General features: G+C 44.0%; 1 protein-coding gene across 3 annotated transcripts in view; it reads left to right on the top strand.

Annotated features, from left to right (window-relative positions):
• Positions 1-2,745: 2,745 nt before the first annotated feature.
• PSMB9 (proteasome 20S subunit beta 9) overlaps positions 2,746-25,446 on the top strand; it is a 29,437-nt gene continuing 6,736 nt past the window's right edge. The window contains exons 1-6 of one of the 3 annotated variants that reach the window (XM_040405420.1): positions 2,746-2,894; positions 3,970-4,037; positions 4,486-4,617; positions 7,700-7,829; positions 9,029-9,202; positions 11,548-11,567. In XM_040405420.1, the coding sequence (XP_040261354.1) occupies positions 2,844-2,894; positions 3,970-4,037; positions 4,486-4,617; positions 7,700-7,829; positions 9,029-9,202; positions 11,548-11,567 (575 nt within the window). In that variant the 5' untranslated portion in view covers positions 2,746-2,843. Of the gene's footprint in view, positions 2,895-3,969; positions 4,038-4,485; positions 4,618-7,699; positions 7,830-9,028; positions 9,203-11,547; positions 11,568-13,094; positions 13,411-25,446 lie in introns of those variants that run through there. The other 2 variants (XM_040405419.1, XM_040405418.1) reach the window with 2 other exon arrangements.

Consider the following 25,446-nt stretch of genomic DNA (forward strand, 5'->3'; position numbering starts at 1 on the left):
AATAAAAGACATTACCAACCGTGAATTTATAGATTAAGATTTAAGAAAACCCCCAAAATTATATAAACCAAATAAGTGTTATATAGGAAGATCAAACGCCTGTTTGAAAAGTAAGGTTTTCAGTGCACGTCTGAATGAGAGGAGACTGGGAATCATTTTCAGGGCCAGAGGTAGGTGGTTCCAAAATCTGAAAAGGATTTACTTCCACGTCTGATCTTGTTAACTTGCGGGATGTTAAAATTCGCAGAGTTACTAGACCTCAATGTCCTCAACATTGTGAATTTACGTTGCAGGTACAGGGGCCCCACACCATGGAATACCCTGTGCATGAAGCATCCAATCTTGAACATCACCCGTTGTTGAGCCAGTGCAAGGCATTAAGAGAGGGAGTGATATGCTCTCGGCGGGCAACATGGTGTCTGTATCTTACATTACATTTTCATGGCGACAGGTTCCCTTTAAATTTCATAGTATAAACGCCAGTAGACAATAGCACCAGGGCTGGCAGGGTTAATAGTGCAATGAATATCACACTTCTCAAATTTCCCTGGGCACCTACGGTGGCCGTTTACCAGTTTCTCATAATTCGGCATACCAATAATAAGTTGTATCCATTGGGATTTGGTGGGAAAAGAGGGGCCATCCATCGCAACGCCACCATCTTACATGTCGGGTGTCTGATGTTTAAAACAGCAGAAACCCAGCGGCCATGGTGCCAGCTAAGCTTCTGAGCAGTCACCATGTTTAAAGACCTGACTACTGACATACACATAGGGCAAAGGTCAGAAAGGGTTTAAAATATCTCTTTAATTATTAACTGGTTTTTTTTAAAGTATAACTGTCTTTCTTAAGACTAGAGAAATTCAAAATCTGAAAATTGAAAATTAACCCCTTCCCGACTGGCCACTGGGAATATACGTCCTATCTGCACATGCCCCATGCAGATAGCACATATATAAACGTTCAGGCAGAACTTTAATCCCAGCGCTGATCAGCAATCTAGCAGGAGCAGGTCGGGGAACCTGGCGGGGACCCTGAGGAGAAGACAGGAGCGGTTTATTCTGCCTTCTCCTGTGCTAGGAAGACAGCGCTGCACGAGTGCAGGGGGGGAACAGGAAGCAGCCGAGCCACTTCCTCTGTTAGTCCTGGCAGTCACGTGATCACCGGGTGACTCAGGTCTCTAAGGAGACCCTGATCAGCTCTGCCTGGGTGTAATGCCCCCATAGGGGGCTGTTTTCTTCTATAACTGGGGCTCCTGTGGATGCCCCAGTTACAGTGGAAACAGTGGAAAATAAAAAAGTTTAAAAAATAAAATAAGTCAGTGTCCTCCAGAGGTCCTTTAATGACCTCCTGGGGGACATATTATGTGCCAAAAAGAAATAAAATCTTTAGTAAAAAAAAAAATAATAATAATAAAAAATACAAATAAAAAAAATAATTACAAATGTAGTCCCCAACGGAAACCATCACCATAGTCGCCCCGTTCACTCAAACCTATACGTGTTGTATATGAAAACAATAGTCACAAAATAGGGAACCCAGTGAAATAATTAATTTTTGTGTCAGTTTTATTATTTAAGAAATTAAAAGCTATAATTAAAAAAAATCTTTTTAATAATAATTTGCGGTTTATCTCTAAAAAAAGTGTAAAAAAATTAAATAGATCGCTAAAATTATTTTAGTAGTCAAACAAATAAAAAAGCTAGGGTCACTAAACCGCCACGTGCACAAAAGCACAAAAAGTTGCCTGGACATTGAGGCCTTTTTTAGGCCCGGTCATGAAGGGGTTAAAAATAAATGGGGGGGGGGTAAATCTAATTTTTTTTTTATAATTAAAACCAAGATATATCAGTTAGGCTAATTTCACACTAACGGCACGGACCTCCGGCAGGCTGCTCCATCGGGTGAACAGCCTGTCGGATCCGTCGTGTGCCCCCGACTGCCGCTCTGTCCCCCTTGACTATAAGGGGGCCGGTGTGGAGTTCCAGCTGATGCACGGCAGCGCACGGCGAGAGGCTGCCAGAATAAATGTCGGACATGTTGTAGCTTTATTCCGGCAGCCTCTCACCGTGTGCTGCCGTACCTCCGCCGGTACTCCGCCCCCATTATAGTCAATGGGGACGAAGCGGCAGTCCGGGGGCACACGACGGATCCGACAGGCTGTTCACCCTACGGAACAGCCTGCCGGAGGTCCGTGCCGCTAGTAAGAAAGTAGCCTTAAAATTTTTGTAGTAACATAAAGTACAGCGTATCCTGAAAAACAGAATCACTTGGACAGTTATTACCACATGAAGTTAATCGTAATTCAAAAAATGGGTCTCGAAGCGATTAAAATGTGCGTAATTTACTGTGAAAAAAAGTAAAATGAAATGATGTGCAGACTCTTGTATTTATTCTCAGCACTGACCTACGGACTTTCCAGTTGCATCAAGGGTATATTCACATGTGCAGGTTTTGATCAGGTGTTTTTTTAAAATCAGTTTTTGAAGGCAAAATCAGACGTGGATCACAAAAGGATTGATGAATTTTGTATGCAGTTTTTGAAAAGCCAAAACCATAAAAGGACGTATCTGTCCTTTATATGTTCTCTCCTTTGTGATCCACTCCTGATGTTGCCTTCAAAAACACCTGAGAAAAACCTGCACATGTGAACATACCCTTAATACAACTGAACTGATGCTGTAGACGAGTGGCCTCGGATTCTGCCTGGACCTGCCCTGGTCCATCACACGCAGCAGATCTCACACCGTGGAAGGACGCCGATGCTCTGGGAGCTGCTCACACCAAGCTGAAACTCTTCTGCTCACTTTCACTTTTGCTTTGATTTGCAGGAAGAAAGCAAGATGTCTTCTATTGGGAGCCCGTATAGCTCTTCTTACGAGGTGTCTACCGGGGTAAGAGACATTTTCTTAATGAGCTGTGATATTTAAGAGGCACAGGAGCTGCAGAAGGAGCAGGGACACAAGAGGGTGTACTGTGGAGGGGGAGAGAGGAGCACCCACAGGTGACGGGTTTTAGGATGAATTCTATTATCTCTACATTATAAAGTGTCAGGATATTATAAAGAATCGTCCTGACGTAACACAGACCGGTTACAGCACAGGAATACAACAGGCGGGGAGTGACCGAATATGCATTGTGTGTATATACTGTATGTGTGTGTTATATTATTGTATTCTCGAAAGGAATATTCAGCACCTCACGGAGGCATCGTACAATTTTTTAAAGGGGTTGTCTGGGTCCTCAGGATAGATTATCAATATCCGCTCACTGGGGGTTTTACAAGCATTTTAGCAGCATTTCTGCTGCCAAAAATGTTTCTGAATGATCTCAGCCAAGGACTAGATTAGAAAAACACCTGCAAAAAGTTTCTAAAAATTTTTCTTAAAACACTTGTAAAAACTCCACAAAACTCCACCGCCACCAAATTACAAATCTGGCACCAAAAACTACCAGTTTTGTAGCTATTGCTACTTTCTGCTGTAGAGTTGAATCATGTGAACATAACCTCAAGGGAATGGGCCTGGGGTGTAATACCAAGCAGAGCCAGATACAACGCATGGCACTGCTGTGCTAAGTCTGGCCCATTCTGTTTTATATGGGAACCATACAAAAACAGACATAAATCATTTAAAACAATTTTTTTTTTCCAGTGATGCTTCTGAATATTAGGGTGGAAAAACAGTGGCCATACGGTAACCATATAGCAGTTTCTTGTAGATCAAGTATGTAAGTCTCCATTGTAAGGACAGCTTGGTGTCCATATGGCATGTAAAGCTATTTTTTTGCTCGAGTTTTCCTCTATAATTCAGTATATAGAATATAAATAATCGCCTATCCATAGGATAACATTAGCGCCATACTGTACCATGTGGGAACTGGTATGGATCTATACCGCGGTCGTGTGCATGTGGCCAGTAATTCTCAGTAGCTCTGGTTATGTCACCAGTTGTCTTTCTCTCTTTTCAGACGACAATCATTGCAGTGGAGTTTGATGGCGGAGTTGTCATTGGATCGGACTCCAGGGTGTCGGCTGGGTGAGTTCAGCTCCTCTCTCTATGTGGCCTCTTGCACACGGCTGCTGTTCAGCCGTTCCGTGCATTGGGGACCGCCAATTTGCGGTCCCCAATGAACGGGCACCATCCATGCGGCTGCCGCAACGAATCTAGACCCATTCAACTTGAATAGGTCCGTGATCTATCCACACCGCAAAAATATAGAACAAGTTCTATTTTTTTGCGGCGTGGAGGCACGGAGAGAAACGCCACGGAAGAATTCCATAGTGCTTCCGTGCGGTTCTGTGCCTCCGTTCCGCATCGCAGCTCCGGATTGTGGACCCATTCAAGTGAATGGGTCCGCATCTGTGATATTTGCTGGTCGCAATACGGGCCACAGCCAGCAGCGGCCGTGTGCATGAGGCCTATCATTGTGTCTGAAGTCTCCGATGTCTCGGACCCAGTATATACTTTTTTCCCCCTTCTACAGAGAGGCGGTGGTGAATCGGGTATTTAATAAGCTGGCTCCCGTCCATGACAAGATATACTGCGCCCTGTCAGGCTCAGCTGCGGACGCCCAGGCAGTGGCAGACATGGTACATTACTACATGGAGGTGCACAGGTTAGTGGGCAAAGGGTGGACCTCAATTAACCAACCCGTTGTTATTATTTATTTATTTTATGCACTTATATAGCGCTGACATATTCCGCAGCGCTTTACAGACATGAGCATGATGCTGTCCCCCATGGGGCTCATGATCTAAGGTCCCTATCAGTATATATCCTCAGTAACCCACGCGAACACAGGGAGAACATACTTATCCATCGTTCATCTATTTCTAAGTTATCAATTTTCATACAACAACCAGCCAAAACAGCTCTAGTTAAAAGGGTAATAGATTGGACAGTTTGCTCTTAATCTGACCAGGCTTCAAATATTTTAGTTGTAGAACACAGCAAATGCAAAAAAAAAATAATAATAATAAAAATAAATAAACAAATAAATAAAAAACAATCATAATAATGATAATAAAAATATAAAAGAAACTTGGAAATTTTCTCAGCCATATTCCTCCTCCTCCTTCTCCTCCTCCTCACTGTCAAGTGTCTAGATATAAGAAAACTGGCAGCAGCAGGAGCCTCCCCCTCTGCAGCAGGAGAAAAATATTTTTTGCCCCGCCTCCTGTGCTAAACCACACCCTGTCCATCAGCCGAAGATCGAGGGGATCAGCTGAATAGATCAAACCCTGTCTAATCTACAGGTAGTTATACAGAAATACAGTATAAGCTGTAAGAAATCTGAGTACTGGATATTGTAGCCTCCTAGAGGAGCTACAAAAAAGTTAAAAAAAAATAAAAAATAAAAAATTTAAATCACCCTAGAATAAAAAAAAAATACAATAAAAAATACAAACATCATGGGCATTGGATCACCATGTCCGAAAACACTCGTACTATTAAAATATAAAAAATTTATCCCATATGGTAAACGGTGTAACGGAAAATAAATATCAAATGATTTGGCATTTTTTTCTTCTCCTCTCTTTTCACCCCCGAAAATTGAATAAAATGTGATCAAAAACGTATATACACTCCACAATGGTATCAATAAAAACTACAGATGGTCCCGCAAAAAATGAACAGGAACACGCATTAGATGCTGATAAATAGTTGGGGCACACATATTTCCTCTTTCCCTTTAGCATTTACTTCTAAGTTTGGTGTTCCCTTAACCCCTTGCTGACGGAGCCATAGCTTTTTTAACTCCCTGCCTTCTTGGAGCCATAGCTTTTTTTATTTTTCTGTTCACATAGCTGTATGAGGGCTTGTTTTTTGCAAGGCAAGTTGTACTTTCTAATGGCACCATTTGATATTGCATATAATGTAGTGGGGAGCTGGAAAAACATTTCAAATGGGGTGAATTTAGAAACGCAAATCTGCCACAGCTTTCTGGTTTTTCACTATGTGGAAAAACTGACCTGTTACCTTCATTCTCCAGATCAGGATGATTATAGTGATACCACATATGTATAGCTTTTCTTGCGGTTTAATACTGAAAAAAATAAAAACCTTGAAAAAAAAATTATTGTTTTTTTTTGTCTCCATATTCTGACCTTTATAACTTTTTTACAGTTATGTGTACAGAGCTATGTGAGAGCTCATTTTTTGCGGGGCGATCTTTACTATTCATTGATACCATTTTGGGGTGTGTATGACTTTGTGATTTCTTGTTATTTAATTCTTTGTGCAAAAACCTGTTTCTGGGTTTTTGCGCCTCCATGGCATCTGAGGGTTTAACAGTCCGCGATCGGCATTACTGCCGATCGCGGACATTAGGCCCAGGTGTCTGCTGTGTGACATCACATGTCGGGAAAGGGGTTAAAGGACCATACACTACATGATATCTGCAATCATTCCTTAAGTTTCAATGTCAGACTGTCAATCGTGTCTATGGTGCAATTAAAGGGTATTTCTGGTTTAATGTAAGGAAAGCTTACTGACAGTGTAATGGATGTATACTATACATGTATTTATTATTCAGTAATTCAAGAAATGTGATGTCATGGTAGAATTTGTTGTATGATCCCTAAACAAGAGATCTAACCATGTTGTTTGTGATGCTCCAAATCTTAAAATTCAGGGGTAAAAGAATGAGAAGGCATGAGTCAAGGTGTTTTTGGAGTCTTCCTCTTCTGACCCCAAAAGACAGAAGATTCCTTTTATTAACCCCTAGGCTCCCAGCACAGTACATATGTGGGAGGGTCTTTAAACATGGCGCCCTCTCACGTGTGCAGCAGGCTCCATAGCCAGCGGATCTCTGCTGTTTCAAACATCAGAAGCCTGCGGCTGTTGTCTGCGACTGGCGGTAATGCTGATCGCAGGCATTTAAGCTTTTAGATGCTGTGGTCAAACTGGTCCACTGGATCTAAATGGTGAAAAACTCGGAAGAAATACATAAGCAACAAAAAATACAAAAATCATGGGCATCGCCATGTCCAAAAATGCTCGTACTATTAAAATATTAAAATATGGTGAACGGTGTAACGGAAAAAATTATCAAATGATTTGCCATTTTTTCATCTCTCCAAAATGGTATCAATAAAAACTACAGATTGTTCTGCAAAAAATAAGCCCCAGTCCGTGCTCACGGGATCCTTAGTACAATTGTGTGGTAACCGGCCCCCGAACTTCTAAAGCAGAAGTTCGCTCATCCATAGAGATAACGTCAACTTAGGCCCCATGCACACAGCCGATGTCGGGCAGTGGCCGTTTGTGCACAGCATCATGGATGAGGACCTATTCACTTGAATGGGGCCGTAATCTGGAGGTGCGGAATGGAGACACGGAACCCCATGGAAGCACTACGGAGTGTTTCCATGGGTTTTCTGTCCGTGGACCGCGGGTTGCGGGTCGCAGCACACAGAGGGTGCTAGTGCATTGCAGCACAGGCACATTTGTGTGCATGAGGTCTTACCGGAATACCCCTTTTAGTACAAAGTATATTAGAAAGTTGCAGAACTTTTTATTATTTAGTGAATAAAGCTGGAAAACCCCCTTTAAGATTCTTGCAGATCTAGTTCTGCAATCTATTGACAGGTGTAATAAAGATATCAATATAAAAGATCGTAAAATATATTTTGTTTCTGTCTCGTACTTTCTGAGTTTTCGCTTGATTTTATTTGTTTCTGACCTCTTCCACACAGTGTAGAAATGGGAGCGCCTCCTTTAGTTCTAGCTGCTGCGAACTTGGTGAAGGGGATCAGCTATAAGTACAAGGAAGAAATGGTGGCCCATCTCATTGTGGCAGGCTGGGATCAGAAGAATGGAGGGCAGGTGAGTGATACAATTAAAGAAGCACTCCGGTTATTTTTATTTTTTATTTGCTATGGGCAACTAACCAGTTCTACTTTACACCAGTTTGATAAATAACTCCATACATTTCCAGTGTTTCGTCAGTAACCAGCACGATTGGGGTCAGTATAGGGGTGTGGAGGAGAGAGCTCCAGAAGGAGGATTTACCGTCGTTTTTTGGGTAGGTGGTGTTCAGATGGCTTTACATTGTGGGCAGAATTAGTGACGCACCTCCATTGGAGGCAGATCACACGACTGCTAGGGGGTCTAGGGGAACAGTTGCCCGGCACTGAAATCCTTCTGTTGTGAAGATATGAAGACACTGCATTTTAATAAAGCCACCACTGGGAGAGCTCAGTGCAAACAGATAATTACAACTTCTATTGTAGACAATGGTAACTGTATAAGTACTGAGCTCCCCCTAGTGGTGGCTAAAGGCAGATAGCTTTGTAATATGTGAAGTGGGAGATGTATCAATGTATTATATAGTGTATAATATAGTTTTCAGAATGAGTGCCATATCTATGAATCACCAATTCCACCTTTTCTGACATAGAAGTCTAAAAAAGTGGGTGAGACCTAGGGCGAATTGTTTTTATAAAAAAAAATTAAATTAAAATGTATTCTGCTTTATACTAGAAATTGTAAATTTGTCAGAAATCCAGGTCACTGTGCTTTGCGCTCCATGTTGCTTAGGGGTGTTTTCATGCACGTGTCCTGGGAAACTGGGTAGGGTTGGAGGTCCATACTTGGGCTGAGGGTCAAATACCAGGTCTATGAGACCTGTGTATGCCCCTGGATGGAAGCTGATGCCCAAAAAAAGGTGCACACACCTGGTAGTAGTATTCAAGCGATTTGGTTCCAACCATGATATGAACTGTAGATGCAGCTCTCAGACATGTGTAGGGGTCTCCGACCCTGGTCTGAGGTTTAATGTACAGCAATGTTCCCCAACCGTTGACCTGAGAGCCAAGGATAACACTCCCCCTACCCATGGCTCCTCAGCTATTAGCAGCTGTAGATATGTGAGAACTGCACCATGGTTAACACCATGTCACTGGTAATTATCACTATCACATGGTCTTATATTACATAGATGGTCTCCCTTTTAATATTCAGTGTGTCTGAACACGTGAAGGCATACAAAATGAGTGGTGGTAATAAGTGTGTCTGCTCCGCAGGTCTACGGGACGCTCGGTGGGATGATAACACGACAACCTTTTGCTATTGGTGGATCTGGCAGCACATATATATACGGCTATGTGGATTCTGTTTTTAAACCTGGTATGTCAAAGGAGCAGTGCGAGAAATTTGCTGCCCACGGTAAGTGTAAAGAATTAACAACAACTAAAGATTAGGGATGAGCGAACCCGAACTGTATAGTTCGGGTTCGTACTGAATTTTGGTGTGTCCGTGACACGGACCCGAACCCGAACATTTTCATAAAAGTCAGTGTTCGGGTTCGGTGTTCGGCGCTTTCTTGGCGCTTTTTGAAAGGCTGCAAAGCAGCCAATCAACAAGCGTCATACTACTTGGCCCAAGAGGCCATCACAGCCATGCCTACTATTGGCATGGCTGTGATTGGCCAGTGCAGCATGTGACCCAGCCTCTATTTAAGCTTGGGTCACGTAGCGCTGCACGTCACTCTGCTGATTGAAGCATAGGGAGAGGTTGCAGCTGCGACGTTAGGACGAGATTAGGCAGATTAACTCCTCCAAAAGACTTAATTCAGTGATCGATCTACAGCTGTGGATCATTGAACTGCTGCTATTCAATTGCTCAGTGTTTTTAGGCTGCCCAGAGCGTTTTTCAGTCACTTTTTTCTGGGGTGATCGGCGGCCATTTTGTGGCTTGCTTGTGCGCCAGCACAAGCTGCCACCAAGTACATTTAACCATCAATAGTGTGGTTATTTTTTGCTATATCCTACATCAGGGTCAAGCTTTCATCAAGTGCATTTAACCATCAATAGTGTGGTTATTTTTTGGCCATATACTACATCAGGGGCAAGTTGAGCCTGTCACCCAGCGCCTAAAAAATAGGCCTCACATTTATATTCATCCAAATCTGTCATTACTGTTTTAGCTGGTCAAGTTATTTAGTGTCCGTCAAAGCACAGTTTTTGTTCTGGGTTGAAATACAATTCCCAATTTTGCAATTCTCAAAATTAGTGGTTTCTGCTGTATCAGGCCTACTTTAAATCTATCCCTAAAAGGGTAGATTAGATTCAAGGTGCTGATAGGGTCATTCTCAAGAACTTCACACACACGCTACAGTGCAGATCCAAGTCTAATTCTGTCCGTAAACGTATACCTGTCACCCAGCGCCTAAATAATAGGCCTCAAATTTGTATTCAGCTAAATCTGTCGTTACTGTTGTGCCTGTATTAGTGTAATACGGTACCTAATTAGATAGCCAGATAGTGTTAGGTGTCTGTAAAAAAAGGCCTGAATTTGAATTCAATACATTGGCCCGAATAATATTTTTCTGATTGTGGTGAACGGTAACAATGAGGAAAACATCTATTGTGGTGAACGGTAACAATGAGGAAAACGCGGACGTGGACATGGTTGTGGTGGTGTTAGTGGACCCTCTGGTGCTGGGAGAGGACGTGGCCGTTCTGCCACAGCCACATGTCCTAGTGTACCAACTACCTCAGGTCCCAGTAGCCGCCAGAATTTACAGCCATATTTGGTGGGGCCCAATGCCGTTCTAAGGATGGTAAGGCCTGAGCAGGTACAGGTATTAGTCAATTGGGTGGCCGACAGTGCATCCAGCACGTTCACATTATCTCCCACCCACGTCTTCTGCAGAAAGCGCACAGATGGCGCATGAAAACCAAGCCCATCAGTGTGTCACATCACCCCCATGCATATCAGGGAAACTGTCTGAGCCTCAAGTTATGCAGCAGTCTCTTATGCTGTTTGAAGACTCTGCTGGCAGGGTTTCCCAAGGGCATCCACCTAGCCCTTCCCCAGCGGTGGAAGAGATAGAATGCACTAACGCACAACCACTTATGTTTCCTGATGATGAGGACATGGGAATACCACCTCAGCACGTCTCTGATGATGACGAAACACAGGTGCCAACTGCTGCGTCTTTCTGCAGTGTGCAGACTGAACAGGAGGTCAGGGATCAAGACTGGGTGGAAGACGATTCAGGGGACGGTGAGGTCCTAGACCCCACGTGGAATGAAGGTCGTGCCACTGACTTTCACAGTTCGGAGGAAGAGGCAGTGGTGAGACCGAGCCAACAGCGTAGCAAAAGAGGGAGCAGTGGGCAAAAGCAGAACAACCGCCGCCAAGAGACTCCGCCTGCTACTGACCGCCGCCATCTGGGACCGAGCACCCCAAAGGCAGCTTCAAGGAGTTCCCTGGCATGGCACTTCTTCAAACAATGTGCTGACGACAAGACCCGAGTGGTTTGCACGCTGTGCCATCAGAGCCTGAAGCGAGGCATTAACGTTCTGAACCTTAGCACAACCTCCATGACCAGGCACCTGCATGCAAAGCATGAACTGCAGTGGAGTAAACACCTTAAAAACAAGGAAGTCACTCAGGCTCCCCCTGCTACCTCTTCTGCTGCTGCCGCCTCGGCCTCTTCAGCTGCTGCCGCCGCCTCGGCCTCTTCCTCCGCCTCTGGAGGAACGTTTGCACCTGCCGCCCAGCAAACATGGGATGTACCACCAACACCACCACCTGCGTCACCAAGCATCCCAACATGTCACACGGCAGCGTTCAGCTCTCCATCTCACAAACATTTGAGAGAAAGCGTAAATTCCCACCTAGCCACCCTCGATCCCTGGCCCTGAATGCCAGCATTTCTAAACTACTGGCCTATGAAATGCTGTCATTTAGGCTGGTGGACACAGACAGCTTCAAACAGCTCATGTCGCTTGCTGTCCCACAGTATGTTGTTTTCTCTTGCTCTTACTTTGATAACTATTTCCCACTGTCTTTTCTGCTTTCCCCACTTTCCTTGTCCTTGAATAAAACAATGACATTTGCCTTATTTTTTTTACACTTGGTCTCCGATATAATTCAAGGAAGACTGAAGTGCTGGTGACACATGAGGATTCAGATTTGATCATTGGGGGTGGTATCTGTCGCTATGCTGCTGCCCAAATGTATAAAAATGTTGCTTAACAAGATGGCCACTTGTCCAAATAATTCATTTAAGAGTCTTAACTTTATTGCACAATGACAATAGAAAAACTATAGGCATATATTTTTGGCATTCTCTTTATTTGGCTAAAGAAAGCAAACAAAATATTGCAATAAAATAAGTGCAAAAAGCAGCAAAAGAAACAGAAAAAGAGACCTGTCATTGCTGAGAGTGGATGGGAGAGACCAACTTACCATTCTATAATAGACGAAGAACATTCCGTAGAGAAATAGAAAAAAAAGAGAAGCTAAAAATCTGGAACAGAGTAAGGGCTCATGCACACAAGCATATTTGCTGAGCGCCCGCAATATATGGGCACGGGCAGACCCATTGACTTGAATGGGTCCACGATACGACTGAAGATAGGACTTTACCTATCTTTTGGGGAGCAGAAGCATGCATTGAAAGCACACGGAAGCACTACAAATCGCTTCCATAAGCTTTCTGGTCTGTACCTCTGCTCTGCAAAAGACAGAACATGTTCTATCTTTGACCATCTCTTGTGGATCGCGAACTTATTCAAGTCAACGGGTCCGCAAATGGCGTGCACACAGCCGGTGCCCGTGCATTGTGGTCCACAGTATAGGCACAAAAGCTCGTCTGCATGAGCCCGAAAGTAGAAAAGGGGAGTAGGGAAAAGTCAAAACAGAAAAATAGGAGCTCTGCATGCAGCAATCTACAGAAAGAAACATCTGTACAGACAACTTCACATCTACACAGTGGAGGAACTACAGAGAAATTGTCTATGATTCCAAAGTAGAACATAACTATCCGAAAGGACGTTCAGAATGCTAACAGTTTGGAAATTGGATTGGAGGCTCTTCTATCCAATTTCCAGGTATTTTGTGAATATGAAGTATTTCCGGTTGATTAGAATTGGTCTCCTTTGTCCAGTAGGGTATGGTCTTGAGCGAGGAACCCCCATCTATGATGCCTTAAAATAAGAAAGCCTCAAGCTACTTGGTTCATCAAGTTTCATCAGGCTGCTTATTAGTGAATGCTTACCCTTTAACTATAGAAGAATTCCATTTTTATGACAATACGTGTCTGTATTCATAACTCAGTGCTGTTTCTTCTCTTCACAGCGGTGTCCCTGGCAATAGGTAGAGATGGTTCTAGCGGAGGCGTGATATATCTTGTCACTGTCACAAAGGACGGGACAAAGGAGAACATTATCAGTGGCGACAGCATTCCTCGCTTCTATGACCTGTAATAATGTAATCACCAGATGTAAATAAATCTCACACTGCTGGAACGTTTTCTGTGGTTATCCGTGGATCATCAGCCATGGTCATGAGCTCAATGTATAGCAAAAAGCCTTGATCGAAACACAAGAGAGCAAAATCACATTTTTGAAAGACATTTATTGGTCAAAGATATTAAAGGAGTTTTCTTCACTAACTGAGCTTATCTCCGGTCCCTCAGATGTATCATGTATCATTGCTGAAATTAGGAAATTAGGCATGGGGACTAACAGTTAAAGAGGTGATCTGATTGGCTGCGATGGGCATCACGGAATCAGACACATTTTGTTGCAAACAGAGAATGGCTTTCCAGCATTAATACAGCATGTGACCATCAATAAGAGTCACAGTACTTTCACACAATTTCATTTAATTTATTACGGAATTGTGTAACTACTGTAGCAAATTTAATCACTTCATTTAAAATATATACATGGGATCCACCTGAAAAAAAATCTGTAAAGCCATGGCCACTAGGGTAGAGATGTCCCAAACTATTCGCCGGCGAACAGTTCCCGGTGAACATAGCTTGTTCGCGTTCGCCGCGGCGGGCGAACATATGCGATGTTCGGTGCGCCCCCAATACATCATCATTGAGCAAACTTTGACCCTGTACCTCACAGTCAGCAGACACATTCCAGCCAATCAGCAGCAGACCCTGCCTCCCACCTCCGATCAAAAAGCAAGGACAGCATCCATCTTAGATTCATTCTGAAGCTGCAGTGTCACAAATTTGACTTAGTTGTAATCGCAATGCAATTAATACAGGTTATATTAATCGCATTGCGAATTCAACATAGAGCTGCTGGGTTCCTAATGGTTGTATTGCTAGAATATAACGAAGATTGAGAATATAGTGCTATATTCGTTATATTCGTCAATTCTAGCAATACAACCATTAGGAACTCAGATCTAAGTTTTAATCGCAATGCGATTAATGCAGGTTATATTAATCGCATTGCGAATTCAACTTACCACACTCTGCGTCAACTATGTAATTTTCTATGGGAGTTTTGCCATGGATCCCCCTCCGGCATGCCACAGTCCAGGTGTTAGTCCCCTTGAAACAACTTTTTCATCACTATTGTGGCCAGAAAGAGTCCCTGTGAGTTTTAAAATTCGCCTGTCTATTAAAGTCTATGGCGGTTCGCCCGTTCGTGAACATTTGCGGAAATTCGCGTTCGCCGTTCACAAACGGAAAATTTTATGTTCGCGACATCTCTACACTAGGGGTCTCACGTCCACCTAACTTGCTGGCTGCTGTAACAGAGACACAGAAGATGGCTGAGAGGAAGTTGGGGCGTGTCAAAGCTAGCTGAGATCCTGAGCCTGATAAAACAACTGCTTCTACACTGCTTTTGAATATTATAGGAGCCTCCTGTGTTTCTGTGATTAAGTGGGATTTATTCCCTTTTATCTGTTCTGTGAGCTTCGGAGCTGAAAACAAACATAGTGGGAAGTCAGGGACAGGACATCACAGCAATACAATGCTGGCAGACTTTTCCATAGAAGGGAGATGCCCCTTGCTTGTGAGAGACATGCATCTAGCTATGCAGCTGAAACAGGGAATAATGTGGCTGAAAAAGAAACATTAGGGAAGCACAAACAGAACTGTTCCTTCACAGTTATGTTTGTACAAAGAAGTACAGCCAATATGCAAACTTATATATATATAAATAACAGTATAAGAGATCCAGGGCAGGTGTACAGAGAGACTTATTTTCAAACCAATGCTCCTTTGGAAAAAATACAATGCAAATTAGCTCATGTCAGCCAGATCAGTACCACTATTCCCTAAGCTGTATCTAAGGCATCTCCTTCAGTCAATCAGTACCCTGATGAGAGAAAATAACCCCAAAACAGCTGTCTACAGATGGGTCACTCTTAATTTTGAAAGAATCCCTGGTTTGGCTGATGTGAGCTCTCTTGCATGGTAGGCTATATGAAACTTTGTAATACAGGGGCAAAGCAGAAGTAGCAGTTACACCCAGGCCATGGTTCCTGACTTGAGTAGAGGTCACTCCACCATATAAGAAGACACCAATATTATAAATAGCACATGTTATTTTGGAGGGGGCTGTTGCAGATCTTGCATTGGGGCCCAGAAGCTTCAAGTTACATGTCTGTTGTGATACATTTTACATCCTTCACAACTTCTACCAGCATGCAGTAAATATTCATGCCTGTAACATTTTGGTAAATGTTCATATACTATGGGATAATAAATGTACTGAGCTATGGGATGTATGAGCAGCATAAAACGTCACCAAAGTAAGGACAAACATCCCACCAGGAATAACCTGCCTACTCTACAGCATCTACAGAAGCCAAGCCAGTTTGCGATATACGACTGACATATAGCAGGGATGTATGCAGTGGTTTAAATTTATTTCATGTAAATTTATCATACAAATTTTAAAACAGTTCCAACTCTGCTGTGGCAATCCTATAAACTGGGCCTAAAAGAGGGGGGCCTATATAATTTTACCAGTGCCAGCTTTGGGGGCACTCCCTAGGCAAAGCTTAAATATCCAGATTTTTGGAATTAGTAAATGTTAATAGTTAGGCTAGTGTATCCTCCCGTGGCCCCACAGCACCTCCTACAAAGAGAAGAATCATCTATTGTTATGGCAGTGGGTGTGGAACCACTGAGTTAACCAACAAATCTGGCTTTGGGCTAATCCTAAGGGCGTTATCCTTGTGGTCCCCTGGTGTTAACCTGTTACCCCTATACAGAGATCTTGACTTTGCTGCAGGTAAACCACCAGTCTGCTACCTCCTGGAGTAGTCTCTGTGTGGTTAACAGATGACCCACGGGTCCAGTTATTTGAGCACCTTGAAGGGACCAATGAATTGGGATGCCAGTTTGTACAAAGGTAATGTGAGTCTGATATTCTCTGTGGAAAACCAAATCTTGTATCCTGGAGTGATTTGAGGTGGAAGCCGGTGTTTGCGATTAGCGGACTTCTTCATGCGAGCAGAGGCCTGAAGTTATGATTTCTTGCCAGATCTGGGTGAAGTTATTGATAGTGGAATCAGCTGCTAGAACTCCAGAGGACAGTCACAGGTAGAGGAACCCCTAATAGACAGTCAAATACAATGAAAAAAGTACCAGATGAACAATAAAAAAAAAAAAATAAATAACTAGAAGATTCGTTTGAATTGTTGTAAGAAAATTTTGTCCAGGGAAGTAAAGCAGCCCTATCATTGTGATGTGCAGAACTGAAGTGTTGCAGATAGTTGACCAGGATTTGAATTATATGTTCCATTGGACTGCGGATGTGCAGTACCCCAGACCAATTATGCAATTATGTATAGTTATGCATTGTGTGTTATGTTTTTTATTGTTTTGGCTGTGCATTCCAGCAGAGGGGTCATGGTTGGCAAAGGTTGACAGGAACAGGGCTAACCATCCTGTTCCTACCCACTTGGTGGGAGTGGTCTGGTCCTACTTCCTGCCAGAAGGGGAAGTTCCAGTTTAGAGAGAGGAGAGTAAGCACATGCAAGAGCTCCTGCTCCTGGGAACCAGAGGTTCTTCTCTTGTGAGACCAACACTCCAGGTAGATCAGCAGGTCCTGCTTTCAGAAAGCATCACTGAGAGAAACCAGCACAGTGATCAGCAAATTGCAACTTAAAAGACACTGCTGCAAGATGAAGGACCACGACTCAGACACCCATTATCTAAACCACCACTAGGCCAGACAAAACTCAAGTCTGAGTCTTATAGTGGACACCTACTGCATATCCACAAGTGCCTGCTAGTGGTAACCTATAGTCATCCAACCTGCCACCATACCTCCTCAACTGGTGCCAGAATCTGCACTTTGTATTTGATATTGCTGGATGCATCACAAGTTTTGTTTTACGGGGAAAAAATAAACGAACCAGCACCTCCACAATAAGTGAATATAAGAACGCAGGTGCACGCTACCTTGGCTAAAACACACTTGGATACGTAGAACTACAGGTAACAGCACTCTGCTAGTCAATTGCGCAAAGATATAAGCAAACACTAAAAGAATAAATGCTTGGGGGTCATACTTACTGCAAATGCAGCTAGAAGCTTTTTGCGAATATAATTGATCAAAAATATTTCGGGCCCATCTACCGGTCGTCAAGGTCGCTTCTAATCAGATGGGTCCTACTCTGACATGCCTCTCCTGGGCTTACAGCCTACAATCTGGGCAAAGTAGTACCAAGCTGCATCCTACACATGCCTCTCCCAGGTTATGAGCCTGCAGTATGGGCTGGGTAGAATACAGCTGTACAAGCTATCTAATTAAAAGCACATGGTAAATGGGCTGGTGGTGCACGGTTCAATCTCACCACCAGGGGGAGCCACTCCCCTAGTGGCAGTGACAATGGGGAAAAAATAAACGAACCAGCACCTCCACAATAAGTGAATATAAGAACGCAGGTGCACGCTACCTTGGCTAAAACACACTTGGATACGTAGAACTACAGGTAACAGCACTCTGCTAGTCAATTGCGCAAAGATATAAGCAAACACTAAAAGAATAAATGCTTGGGGGTCATACTTACTGCAAATGCAGCTAGAAGCTTTTTGCGAATATAATTGATCAAAAATATTTCGGGCCCATCTACCGGTCGTCAAGGTCGCTTCTAATCAGATGGGTCCTACTCTGACATGCCTCTCCTGGTCTTACAGCCTACAATCTGGGCAAAGTAGTACCAAGCTGCATCCTACACATGCCTCTCCCAGGTTATGAGCCTGCAGTATGGGCTGGGTAGAATACAGCTGTACAAGCTATCTAATTAAAAGCACATGGTAAATGGGCTGGTGGTGCACGGTTCAATCTCACCACCAGGGGGAGCCACTCCCCTAGTGGCAGTGACAATGGGGAAAAAATAAACGAACCAGCACCTCCACAATAAGTGAATATAAGAACGCAGGTGCACGCTACCTTGGCTAAAACACACTTGGATACGTAGAACTACAGGTAACAGCACTCTGCTAGTCAATTGCGCAAAGATATAAGCAAACACTAAAAGAATAAATGCTTGGGGGTCATACTTACTGCAAATGCAAATGCAGCTAGAAGCTTTTTGCGAATATAATTGGGAGAGGCATGTGTAGGATGCAGCTTGGTACTACTTTGCCCAGATTGTAGGCTGTAAGCCCAGGAGAGGCATGTCAGAGTAGGACCCATCTGATTAGAAGCGACCTTGACGACCGGTAGATGGGCCCGAAATATTTTTGATCAATTATATTCGCAAAAAGCTTCTAGCTGCATTTGCAGTAAGTATGACCCCCAAGCATTTATTCTTTTAGTGTTTGCTTATATCTTTGCGCAATTGACTAGCAGAGTGCTGTTACCTGTAGTTCTACGTATCCAAGTGTGTTTTAGCCAAGGTAGCGTGCACCTGCGTTCTTATATTCACTTATTGTGGAGGTGCTGGTTCGTTTATTTTTTCCCCATTGTCACTGCCACTAGGGGAGTGGCTCCCCCTGGTGGTGAGATTGAACCGTGCACCACCAGCCCATTTACCATGTGCTTTTAATTAGATAGCTTGTACAGCTGTATTCTACCCAGCCCATACTGCAGGCTCATAACCTGGGAGAGGCATGTGTAGGATGCAGCTTGGTACTACTTTGCCCAGATTGTAGGCTGTAAGCCCAGGAGAGGCATGTCAGAGTAGGACCCATCTGATTAGAAGCGACCTTGACGACCGGTAGATGGGCCCGAAATATTTTTGATCAATTATATTCGCAAAAAGCTTCTAGCTGCATTTGCAGTAAGTATGACCCCCAAGCATTTATTCTTTTAGTGTTTGCTTATATCTTTGCGCAATTGACTAGCAGAGTGCTGTTACCTGTAGTTCTACGTATCCAAGTTTTGTTTTACTTCTGTCCTGACTCTTCAAACTGCATTTCCACTGCACCGATTCCCAGGGAGGAACGGCCTGAGGGACCACACCATGACAAAACACCTCATCAGGGCTACTACCCTCCCATCCTTTGCACCGGGGTTTTGGCTTTCTGCTGTATGATGAGACAAAAAAGGAGACCCTCATCAGTCTCAGGTCCAAGTAGATTTCACCCCCATGCCAGGTCCCCAGGCCCTTTACACCACTGGCGTAACACACCTAGCCAAGCCGTTGGTTACAGGTAGCCTGAAGTCTGTCCTGAAGATCAGTAGGGTCCGTCTTCACTGCGAGGCCTTCTGGAGTCGACTGATGGGACTCTCTGCTATGGGCCGTTGCTGCAGCTGAAATTGAAGCCTTTCAACCCGGGCTTACCAGAACACCCGTCACCCACCACAGTGCCGGCTACCAACGTGGTCAACATCATCCCTGGGCCATCTCAGACCCCCGTGTTGCCATGAAAGCTACCACTGGAGGAACAACAGGGCACTGGAAAGAATGTTTAGCCTGGCTGTATCCTGAGGCCTGCTTGCCTCTACAAATGGAGCTGGAGATTCTCCACTTACAGACACCAGCCGTTATTTCTGGATCTAGTGGGGCGCTGGTGTTTTGCAGTTGAGGAACACAACACATCACCAGCGTTTCAGCTGTGCCGGCTGCAAGAGTATTCCTGAAGAATCAGCATCTGAGGATCCACTGATTTACCTGGGAGAGGAGAAGGAAGAATTCTTCTCCCTGATTTGAGGATAACAAGCAAGTGGCTTTGGGTTCCGACCCAGCCTGAAGCTTCTTCTAACCAGCCAGAAGATAGAGGAGACCTAAGAGAACCAGGAGAGTGAGAAAATTGGGACTGGCCCCTGTTTGTGTATGTCTTTCCTTGTTTGGGCCCTTCATAGCTATCCTCCTGCCTGAGAAGTGGGGGATGTAATGTTTTAGTATTGTAACCAAGGAAAGAATCTGAGTGGTGGCATGCCCTGGATCTGTGTTTGTGGGACTCTTGGTAGGGCCTCAGGCCCACTAGAAATTTCTACCCTGCAGTGGATACCTGGACTCAAATGTAGCTGAGCCCTGCAGCAAGGGCAGTTATTTAGATAGAATTAGATAAGCCACATACCTGATTCCATCAAGGACCGCCTCTCGGGACATTTGCCATTTCATATCACCCTAGTAGCCTTTCCTATTAGCCTAGGCCAGTGGTGGCGAATCTATGGCACGGGTGCCAGAGGCGGCACTCAGAGCCCTCTCTGTGGGCACCCGCACCCAGGAAAAAGTCCAGGGTGTACCAATATGCTATAGAATTTTCCTGCCATCCGCATTGAATGTAGGGAGGCTATTGTAGCTAAGTGATAAAGTACATGGAGGATATACTATCAGTATTCAGGTTAAATTGCTGTGTTGGCACTTAAATAAATAAATGGGTTTTGGGTTGCAGTTTGGGCACTCGGTCTCTAAAAGGTTCACCATTACTGGCCTAGGCCTTGTATTGTAATTTTATGCATGGTGGCTCAGTAGTTAGCACTGGAGCCTTGCAGCGGGGGGTCCTAGGTTCAAATCTAACCAAGGATATTTGCATGGAGTTTGTATGTTCTCCCGGTGTTTGCATGGGATTCCACCGAGTACTCCGGTTTCCTCCCACACTCCAAATACAGACTGATAGGGACCTTAGATTGTGTCCCCATTGGGGACAGCTTGATGCCAGTGTTTGTAAAGTGCTGCGGAATATATTAGCGCTATGTCAGTGAGTAAATAAAAAATAAATGTGCTTAATCTTTTCTCTCTATACTAATGAGAGGGAGCCAGCTTTATCTGCATCTTTGGGCATCTGCTGCAGGGCTACCAGGACAGACCACAACCACAGCCCGAAGATGCCCTGCCTTTCATCAAGGGAGTGTGCAGTACCCCAGAGCCCAGATCTTGCATTTGTAACTTTCCCCCCAATATAGTGCCCAGTACAATACAATGGTTAATGTTATCAAGCAATCCATAACTGTCTTGTACCAGGATCACTGACTATTTCACACCTTACAGAGGGATGCCAGTCCATGACCGAAAGGGAGTATCACTGGGCAACAATTTATCACCTAGCCTATACAGCAGTCGTAACAAAGGATAATCATGGCTACATCACAAGGGCAGCTACCACTGTGGTGCACCGAGATGTATTCTATGTGCACGCATGCTTAAATCAACTACATTTTCTTCCATTCACACCAAACATTTTTATCAGATTAAATCACATATCAATTATAATAGTAAATATGTAATTTACATGATAATGTGCTTGGATTGGAACCTACAGTATGTGGGTTGTACTTCTTGTACCCTTAAAAACGCATTTCAGAACATGTCACAGCAGCTCATTCCGACCTCAGACCCAGCATTTTAAACACAAGCACGGTAGTAGTAATGCAAGAAATCGCATAGTAATATAAAGGAGCATGTACAGGAACAAACAAGAAGAGGAGATTGGAGGAAACTCCTACTTAAGAAAAACATTTTACTTCAAATATGGTCATGCCATACTGACTTAACCTTAGTTCAGGTCTGTTGTATTATTTCTGACTTTTCTGTGTTGTCTGATTTGTGTCCTGTCTGATACTCTTTCACTTTATGTGTTGTCTTATTTGTGTCCTATTTAAAATACTATCACTTTCTTTCTTGTCTGAACTGTGCCCTATGTTATATACTAACACTGTCACTTTCATTGCAGATTTTCCCCAGCAGGTGATTCATTTTGATTATACAGGTGGTTCCTCCGTCCACACCATAGTTCATTTTGAATTAGGAGTGTCCAGTATTTATGTCTGGAGGCATTTGCCAAATAACCATGCTATGATTAAGAACTCAGAGTTCCAAAAATTTAAGCGATTTGTGGATATGCATACCGTGTTTTAACATGACTTTATTCTAATAAAGCTTTGATGGTTTAATTAAGGAAGTATATACAGTACATTTTTAGTTACTCTGGAGTTTCACCTGGGAGCCGTCCTGGAGTTCTCTTCCATGCAACGCTTACAGTACAATTCATTCGGGGGATTGTCAAGAGGAGGTGAGCTGTGTTCTACATGTTTTTTCATGGATAGCGAAGGGTCAATACAGGTAAATAGGCACAGGTCAGGTCAGGCAGAGGAGGGTCAATACTAAAAAATGGGCAGAGGTCGGTACACTGGCAGGTAGTAGGATAAAGAACCTATTGTTCAGGTACCCTTCCTTTGGGAAGGTGCCCCAAGTACCCACAGGTTGCCAGCCATTGACTGATGAGGATTTGGGTGCGCACGCTGGCCCTTTGGGTACCTGCACACAGGCGCATGTCAACATGTATTTCTGCACCCAAATCGCACCAAAAAGTGGAATTTCTAACAACGGTTTTGGTGGAAACCGTCATAGTAGCATCGTTTATAAGACAATGGGGGCATATCCTAGCGATATGCCCCCATTGTCTGAGATGAGAAAACCCCTTTAAGCACAGACACTTTGCTGATACTCTCTTACTCTGCATTTGTTTTGCACAGGAATCCATGCAGAAAAAACGAGACCACAAGCTGCATGCAGTGACAGAGCAGATCTGGCGGCTGGGCCTGCCAGGCAGTTGGAGACAGCTCCAGCCCACGAGTAAGGTCAGGGGGGCGATCCCGGCACGTATGGAGTATGATCAACTGATAACCCTGCTCCATACACCTCTTGCCTCCTGCCGATGTACTATTATGTCAGAGGAGCCAAGGGGTTAAGGTGAAGGACTACATCATCAGCAAATACACTGGTTTTAGGTTCGATATCCTCAATGCAAATTAGCCTAATTTTTCTGTCTGTTTTTTTAATGAAAATTGCCAAAGACTCGATAGCATTATTGAGCAGCAAATGAGAGAGAGGACGACCCTGTAGTGTACCTATTGTCAATGCAATTGGATGTTAGATTATGTTAGAGGTACTTTATGGAACCCCATGATGTTTCCCGTATAGCCTCTTATATCCAAACAACAAACAGCCAGAACCAAGTAACCTGAATGAAAATGCAGTGTAATCTGCAGGGCAGATAAAACTAGTTTTACATTTCTTACCTCCACCCTCCCTTTAATAAAGCCCATCTGACTTGGGTGACATTACCTTGACAGACCCTGTAACATTCATTGGAGATACTGGCTGATATGACTTAAAGACCCTTTCCCAGGGGCCAACAATCAGGGCAATTATCAGGACAGAGAGCATTCCTAGTAACACATTTTTCTGATAATTGCCCTGGGTAAAGGTACCGTCAATCACCTGATGAACGAGCAAACCCTTCTTCGTCTGGTGAAAGCATCATTGATGGAGACACCAAAATCATTGTTTCTTGGCAGCAGATTGTTGCTGTGTAAGCATTAAACTGCTGCCCAGAAACAATGAGTCCACATGGGGATGAGCGATTGCAGTAGTGATCACTCGTCCCCACACAGCAAAGGTGATTGCTGCATATAAATGATGCTCTCTCAACTCTGCTCACAATCAGGCAATTCTCAGGAACAAACGGTTAGTTTTGAATAATTGCCTGCACATTCAGCCCATACATAGGGGCCTTTAGGCATAAGGGAGTCCTTGCCTGTCACCATGAAAATGCAGTGTAATCTGCAGGCAGCGTGTTATAGAGCAGGAGGAGCTGAGCAGATTGATATATACACCCACAAACTTAAATGTATTTTATTGGGCTTTTATGTTATAGACCAACACAAAGTAGCAAGCACTGGGCTGTAGAGTTTTACTTCCTATAGGCCATAACATACATACAAGGAAAGGGGATCCACAGAAAACATTAAACTGGGCCACTGATATGGTGCTGTGTTTTGCTAGTCAGGAACAGAAGAAGAGTATGGTGCATACAGAACTACAGTTCCTTGAAAAAGTATTCATACCCTTTACATTTTTCTACATTTTTTCATGTTACACCCACAAACTTAAATGTATTTTATTTGACTGTTATATGATAGACCAACACAAAGTAGCAAGAATGTGTGAAGTGACAAGAAAATTATATATGTATTTTAACATTTTTAATACATCTGGAAAATGTGGTGTGCGTTTGTATTCCCCTGAGTAGGTATTTTGTAGGACCACCTTTTGATGCAACTACAGCTGCAAGTCTTTTGGGGTATGTCTCTACCAGCTTTGCACATCCAGAGTCTGAAATGTTTGCCCATTCTTCTTTTCAAAATAGCTCAGGCTCAGTCAGACAGGATGGAGAGCGTCTGTGAACAGAAATGTTCAAGTCTTGCCACCAGGGCCGTCTTTGCCGCAGGGCAAAAGGGGCAGCTGCCCCGGGCCCAGTTGCTCCTGGGGGCCCAAGGGAGCTCCGTTTCCCGACTCCCATTCACTAGTGACTGCATCACTAGATTAAAACATTCGGGGCCTGGGCCCCGGATGTTTTGTCCCAGGCCCCGAAAGTCCTGCCTGCCTGCTAGATACAACTGTATTGCCGTACACAGAACGGCAATACAATTGAATCTAATACACTGGGTGTAGAGGTGAAGGACCTGTGGTGACATCACAGGTCATGTGATCAGCAAAACAGGCTGTGATAGGATGACCTGGATGATGTCACCATCATGTGACCAGTGCAGGATTGGACCGGAGTGAAGAGGGGAAGGAGCCTAATGCTGATGTCTGTACATGAGGACTGGAGAGGTAAGTGAAGGGACAGGGAGAGGCAGAGCAATGCTGGGAGTTGTAGTTATTTAACTGGGATGTATGTTAGGGCTGAAGGGAGGGATGTTATTGACATAGAACTGTGTGCTTGAGGTGGTTGGGGGAGGGAGTGATGTTATTTACATGGGACTGTATGTTGAAAGTGGATGGTGGGGGGAATGATGTTTATGTACATGGGACTTAATGTTTAGGCTACGTTCACACTTGCGTTTGGGGATCCGCTTGTGAGATCCGTTTCAAGGCTCTCACAAGCAGCCCCAAATGTATCAGTTTAACCCCAATGCATTCTGAATGGATGCAGGTCCATTCAGAATGCATTAGTTCGGCTCCGTACAACCCCCCGTTCCGTTTTGGAGGCGGACCCCAAAATGCTGCAAGCAGCGTTTTTGTGTCCGCATGGCCTTGCGGAGCCAAACGGATCCGTCCTGACTTACAATGTAAGTCAATGGGGACGGATCCCTTTGCATTGACACAAAATGGTGCAATTGTAAACGGATCCGTCCCCCATTGACTTTCAATGTAAGTCAGGACGGATCCGTATTGGGACTTAGAAATTCAAATCTAATACAAACAAATCGGTCCTGAACGGATGCATTTGTTTGTATTATCGGTGCGGATCCGTCCTGTACAA

Source organism: Bufo bufo, chromosome 8 (assembly GCF_905171765.1).
Source record: "Bufo bufo chromosome 8, aBufBuf1.1, whole genome shotgun sequence".
In the NCBI taxonomy this organism is placed as follows: Eukaryota; Metazoa; Chordata; class Amphibia; order Anura; family Bufonidae; genus Bufo; species Bufo bufo.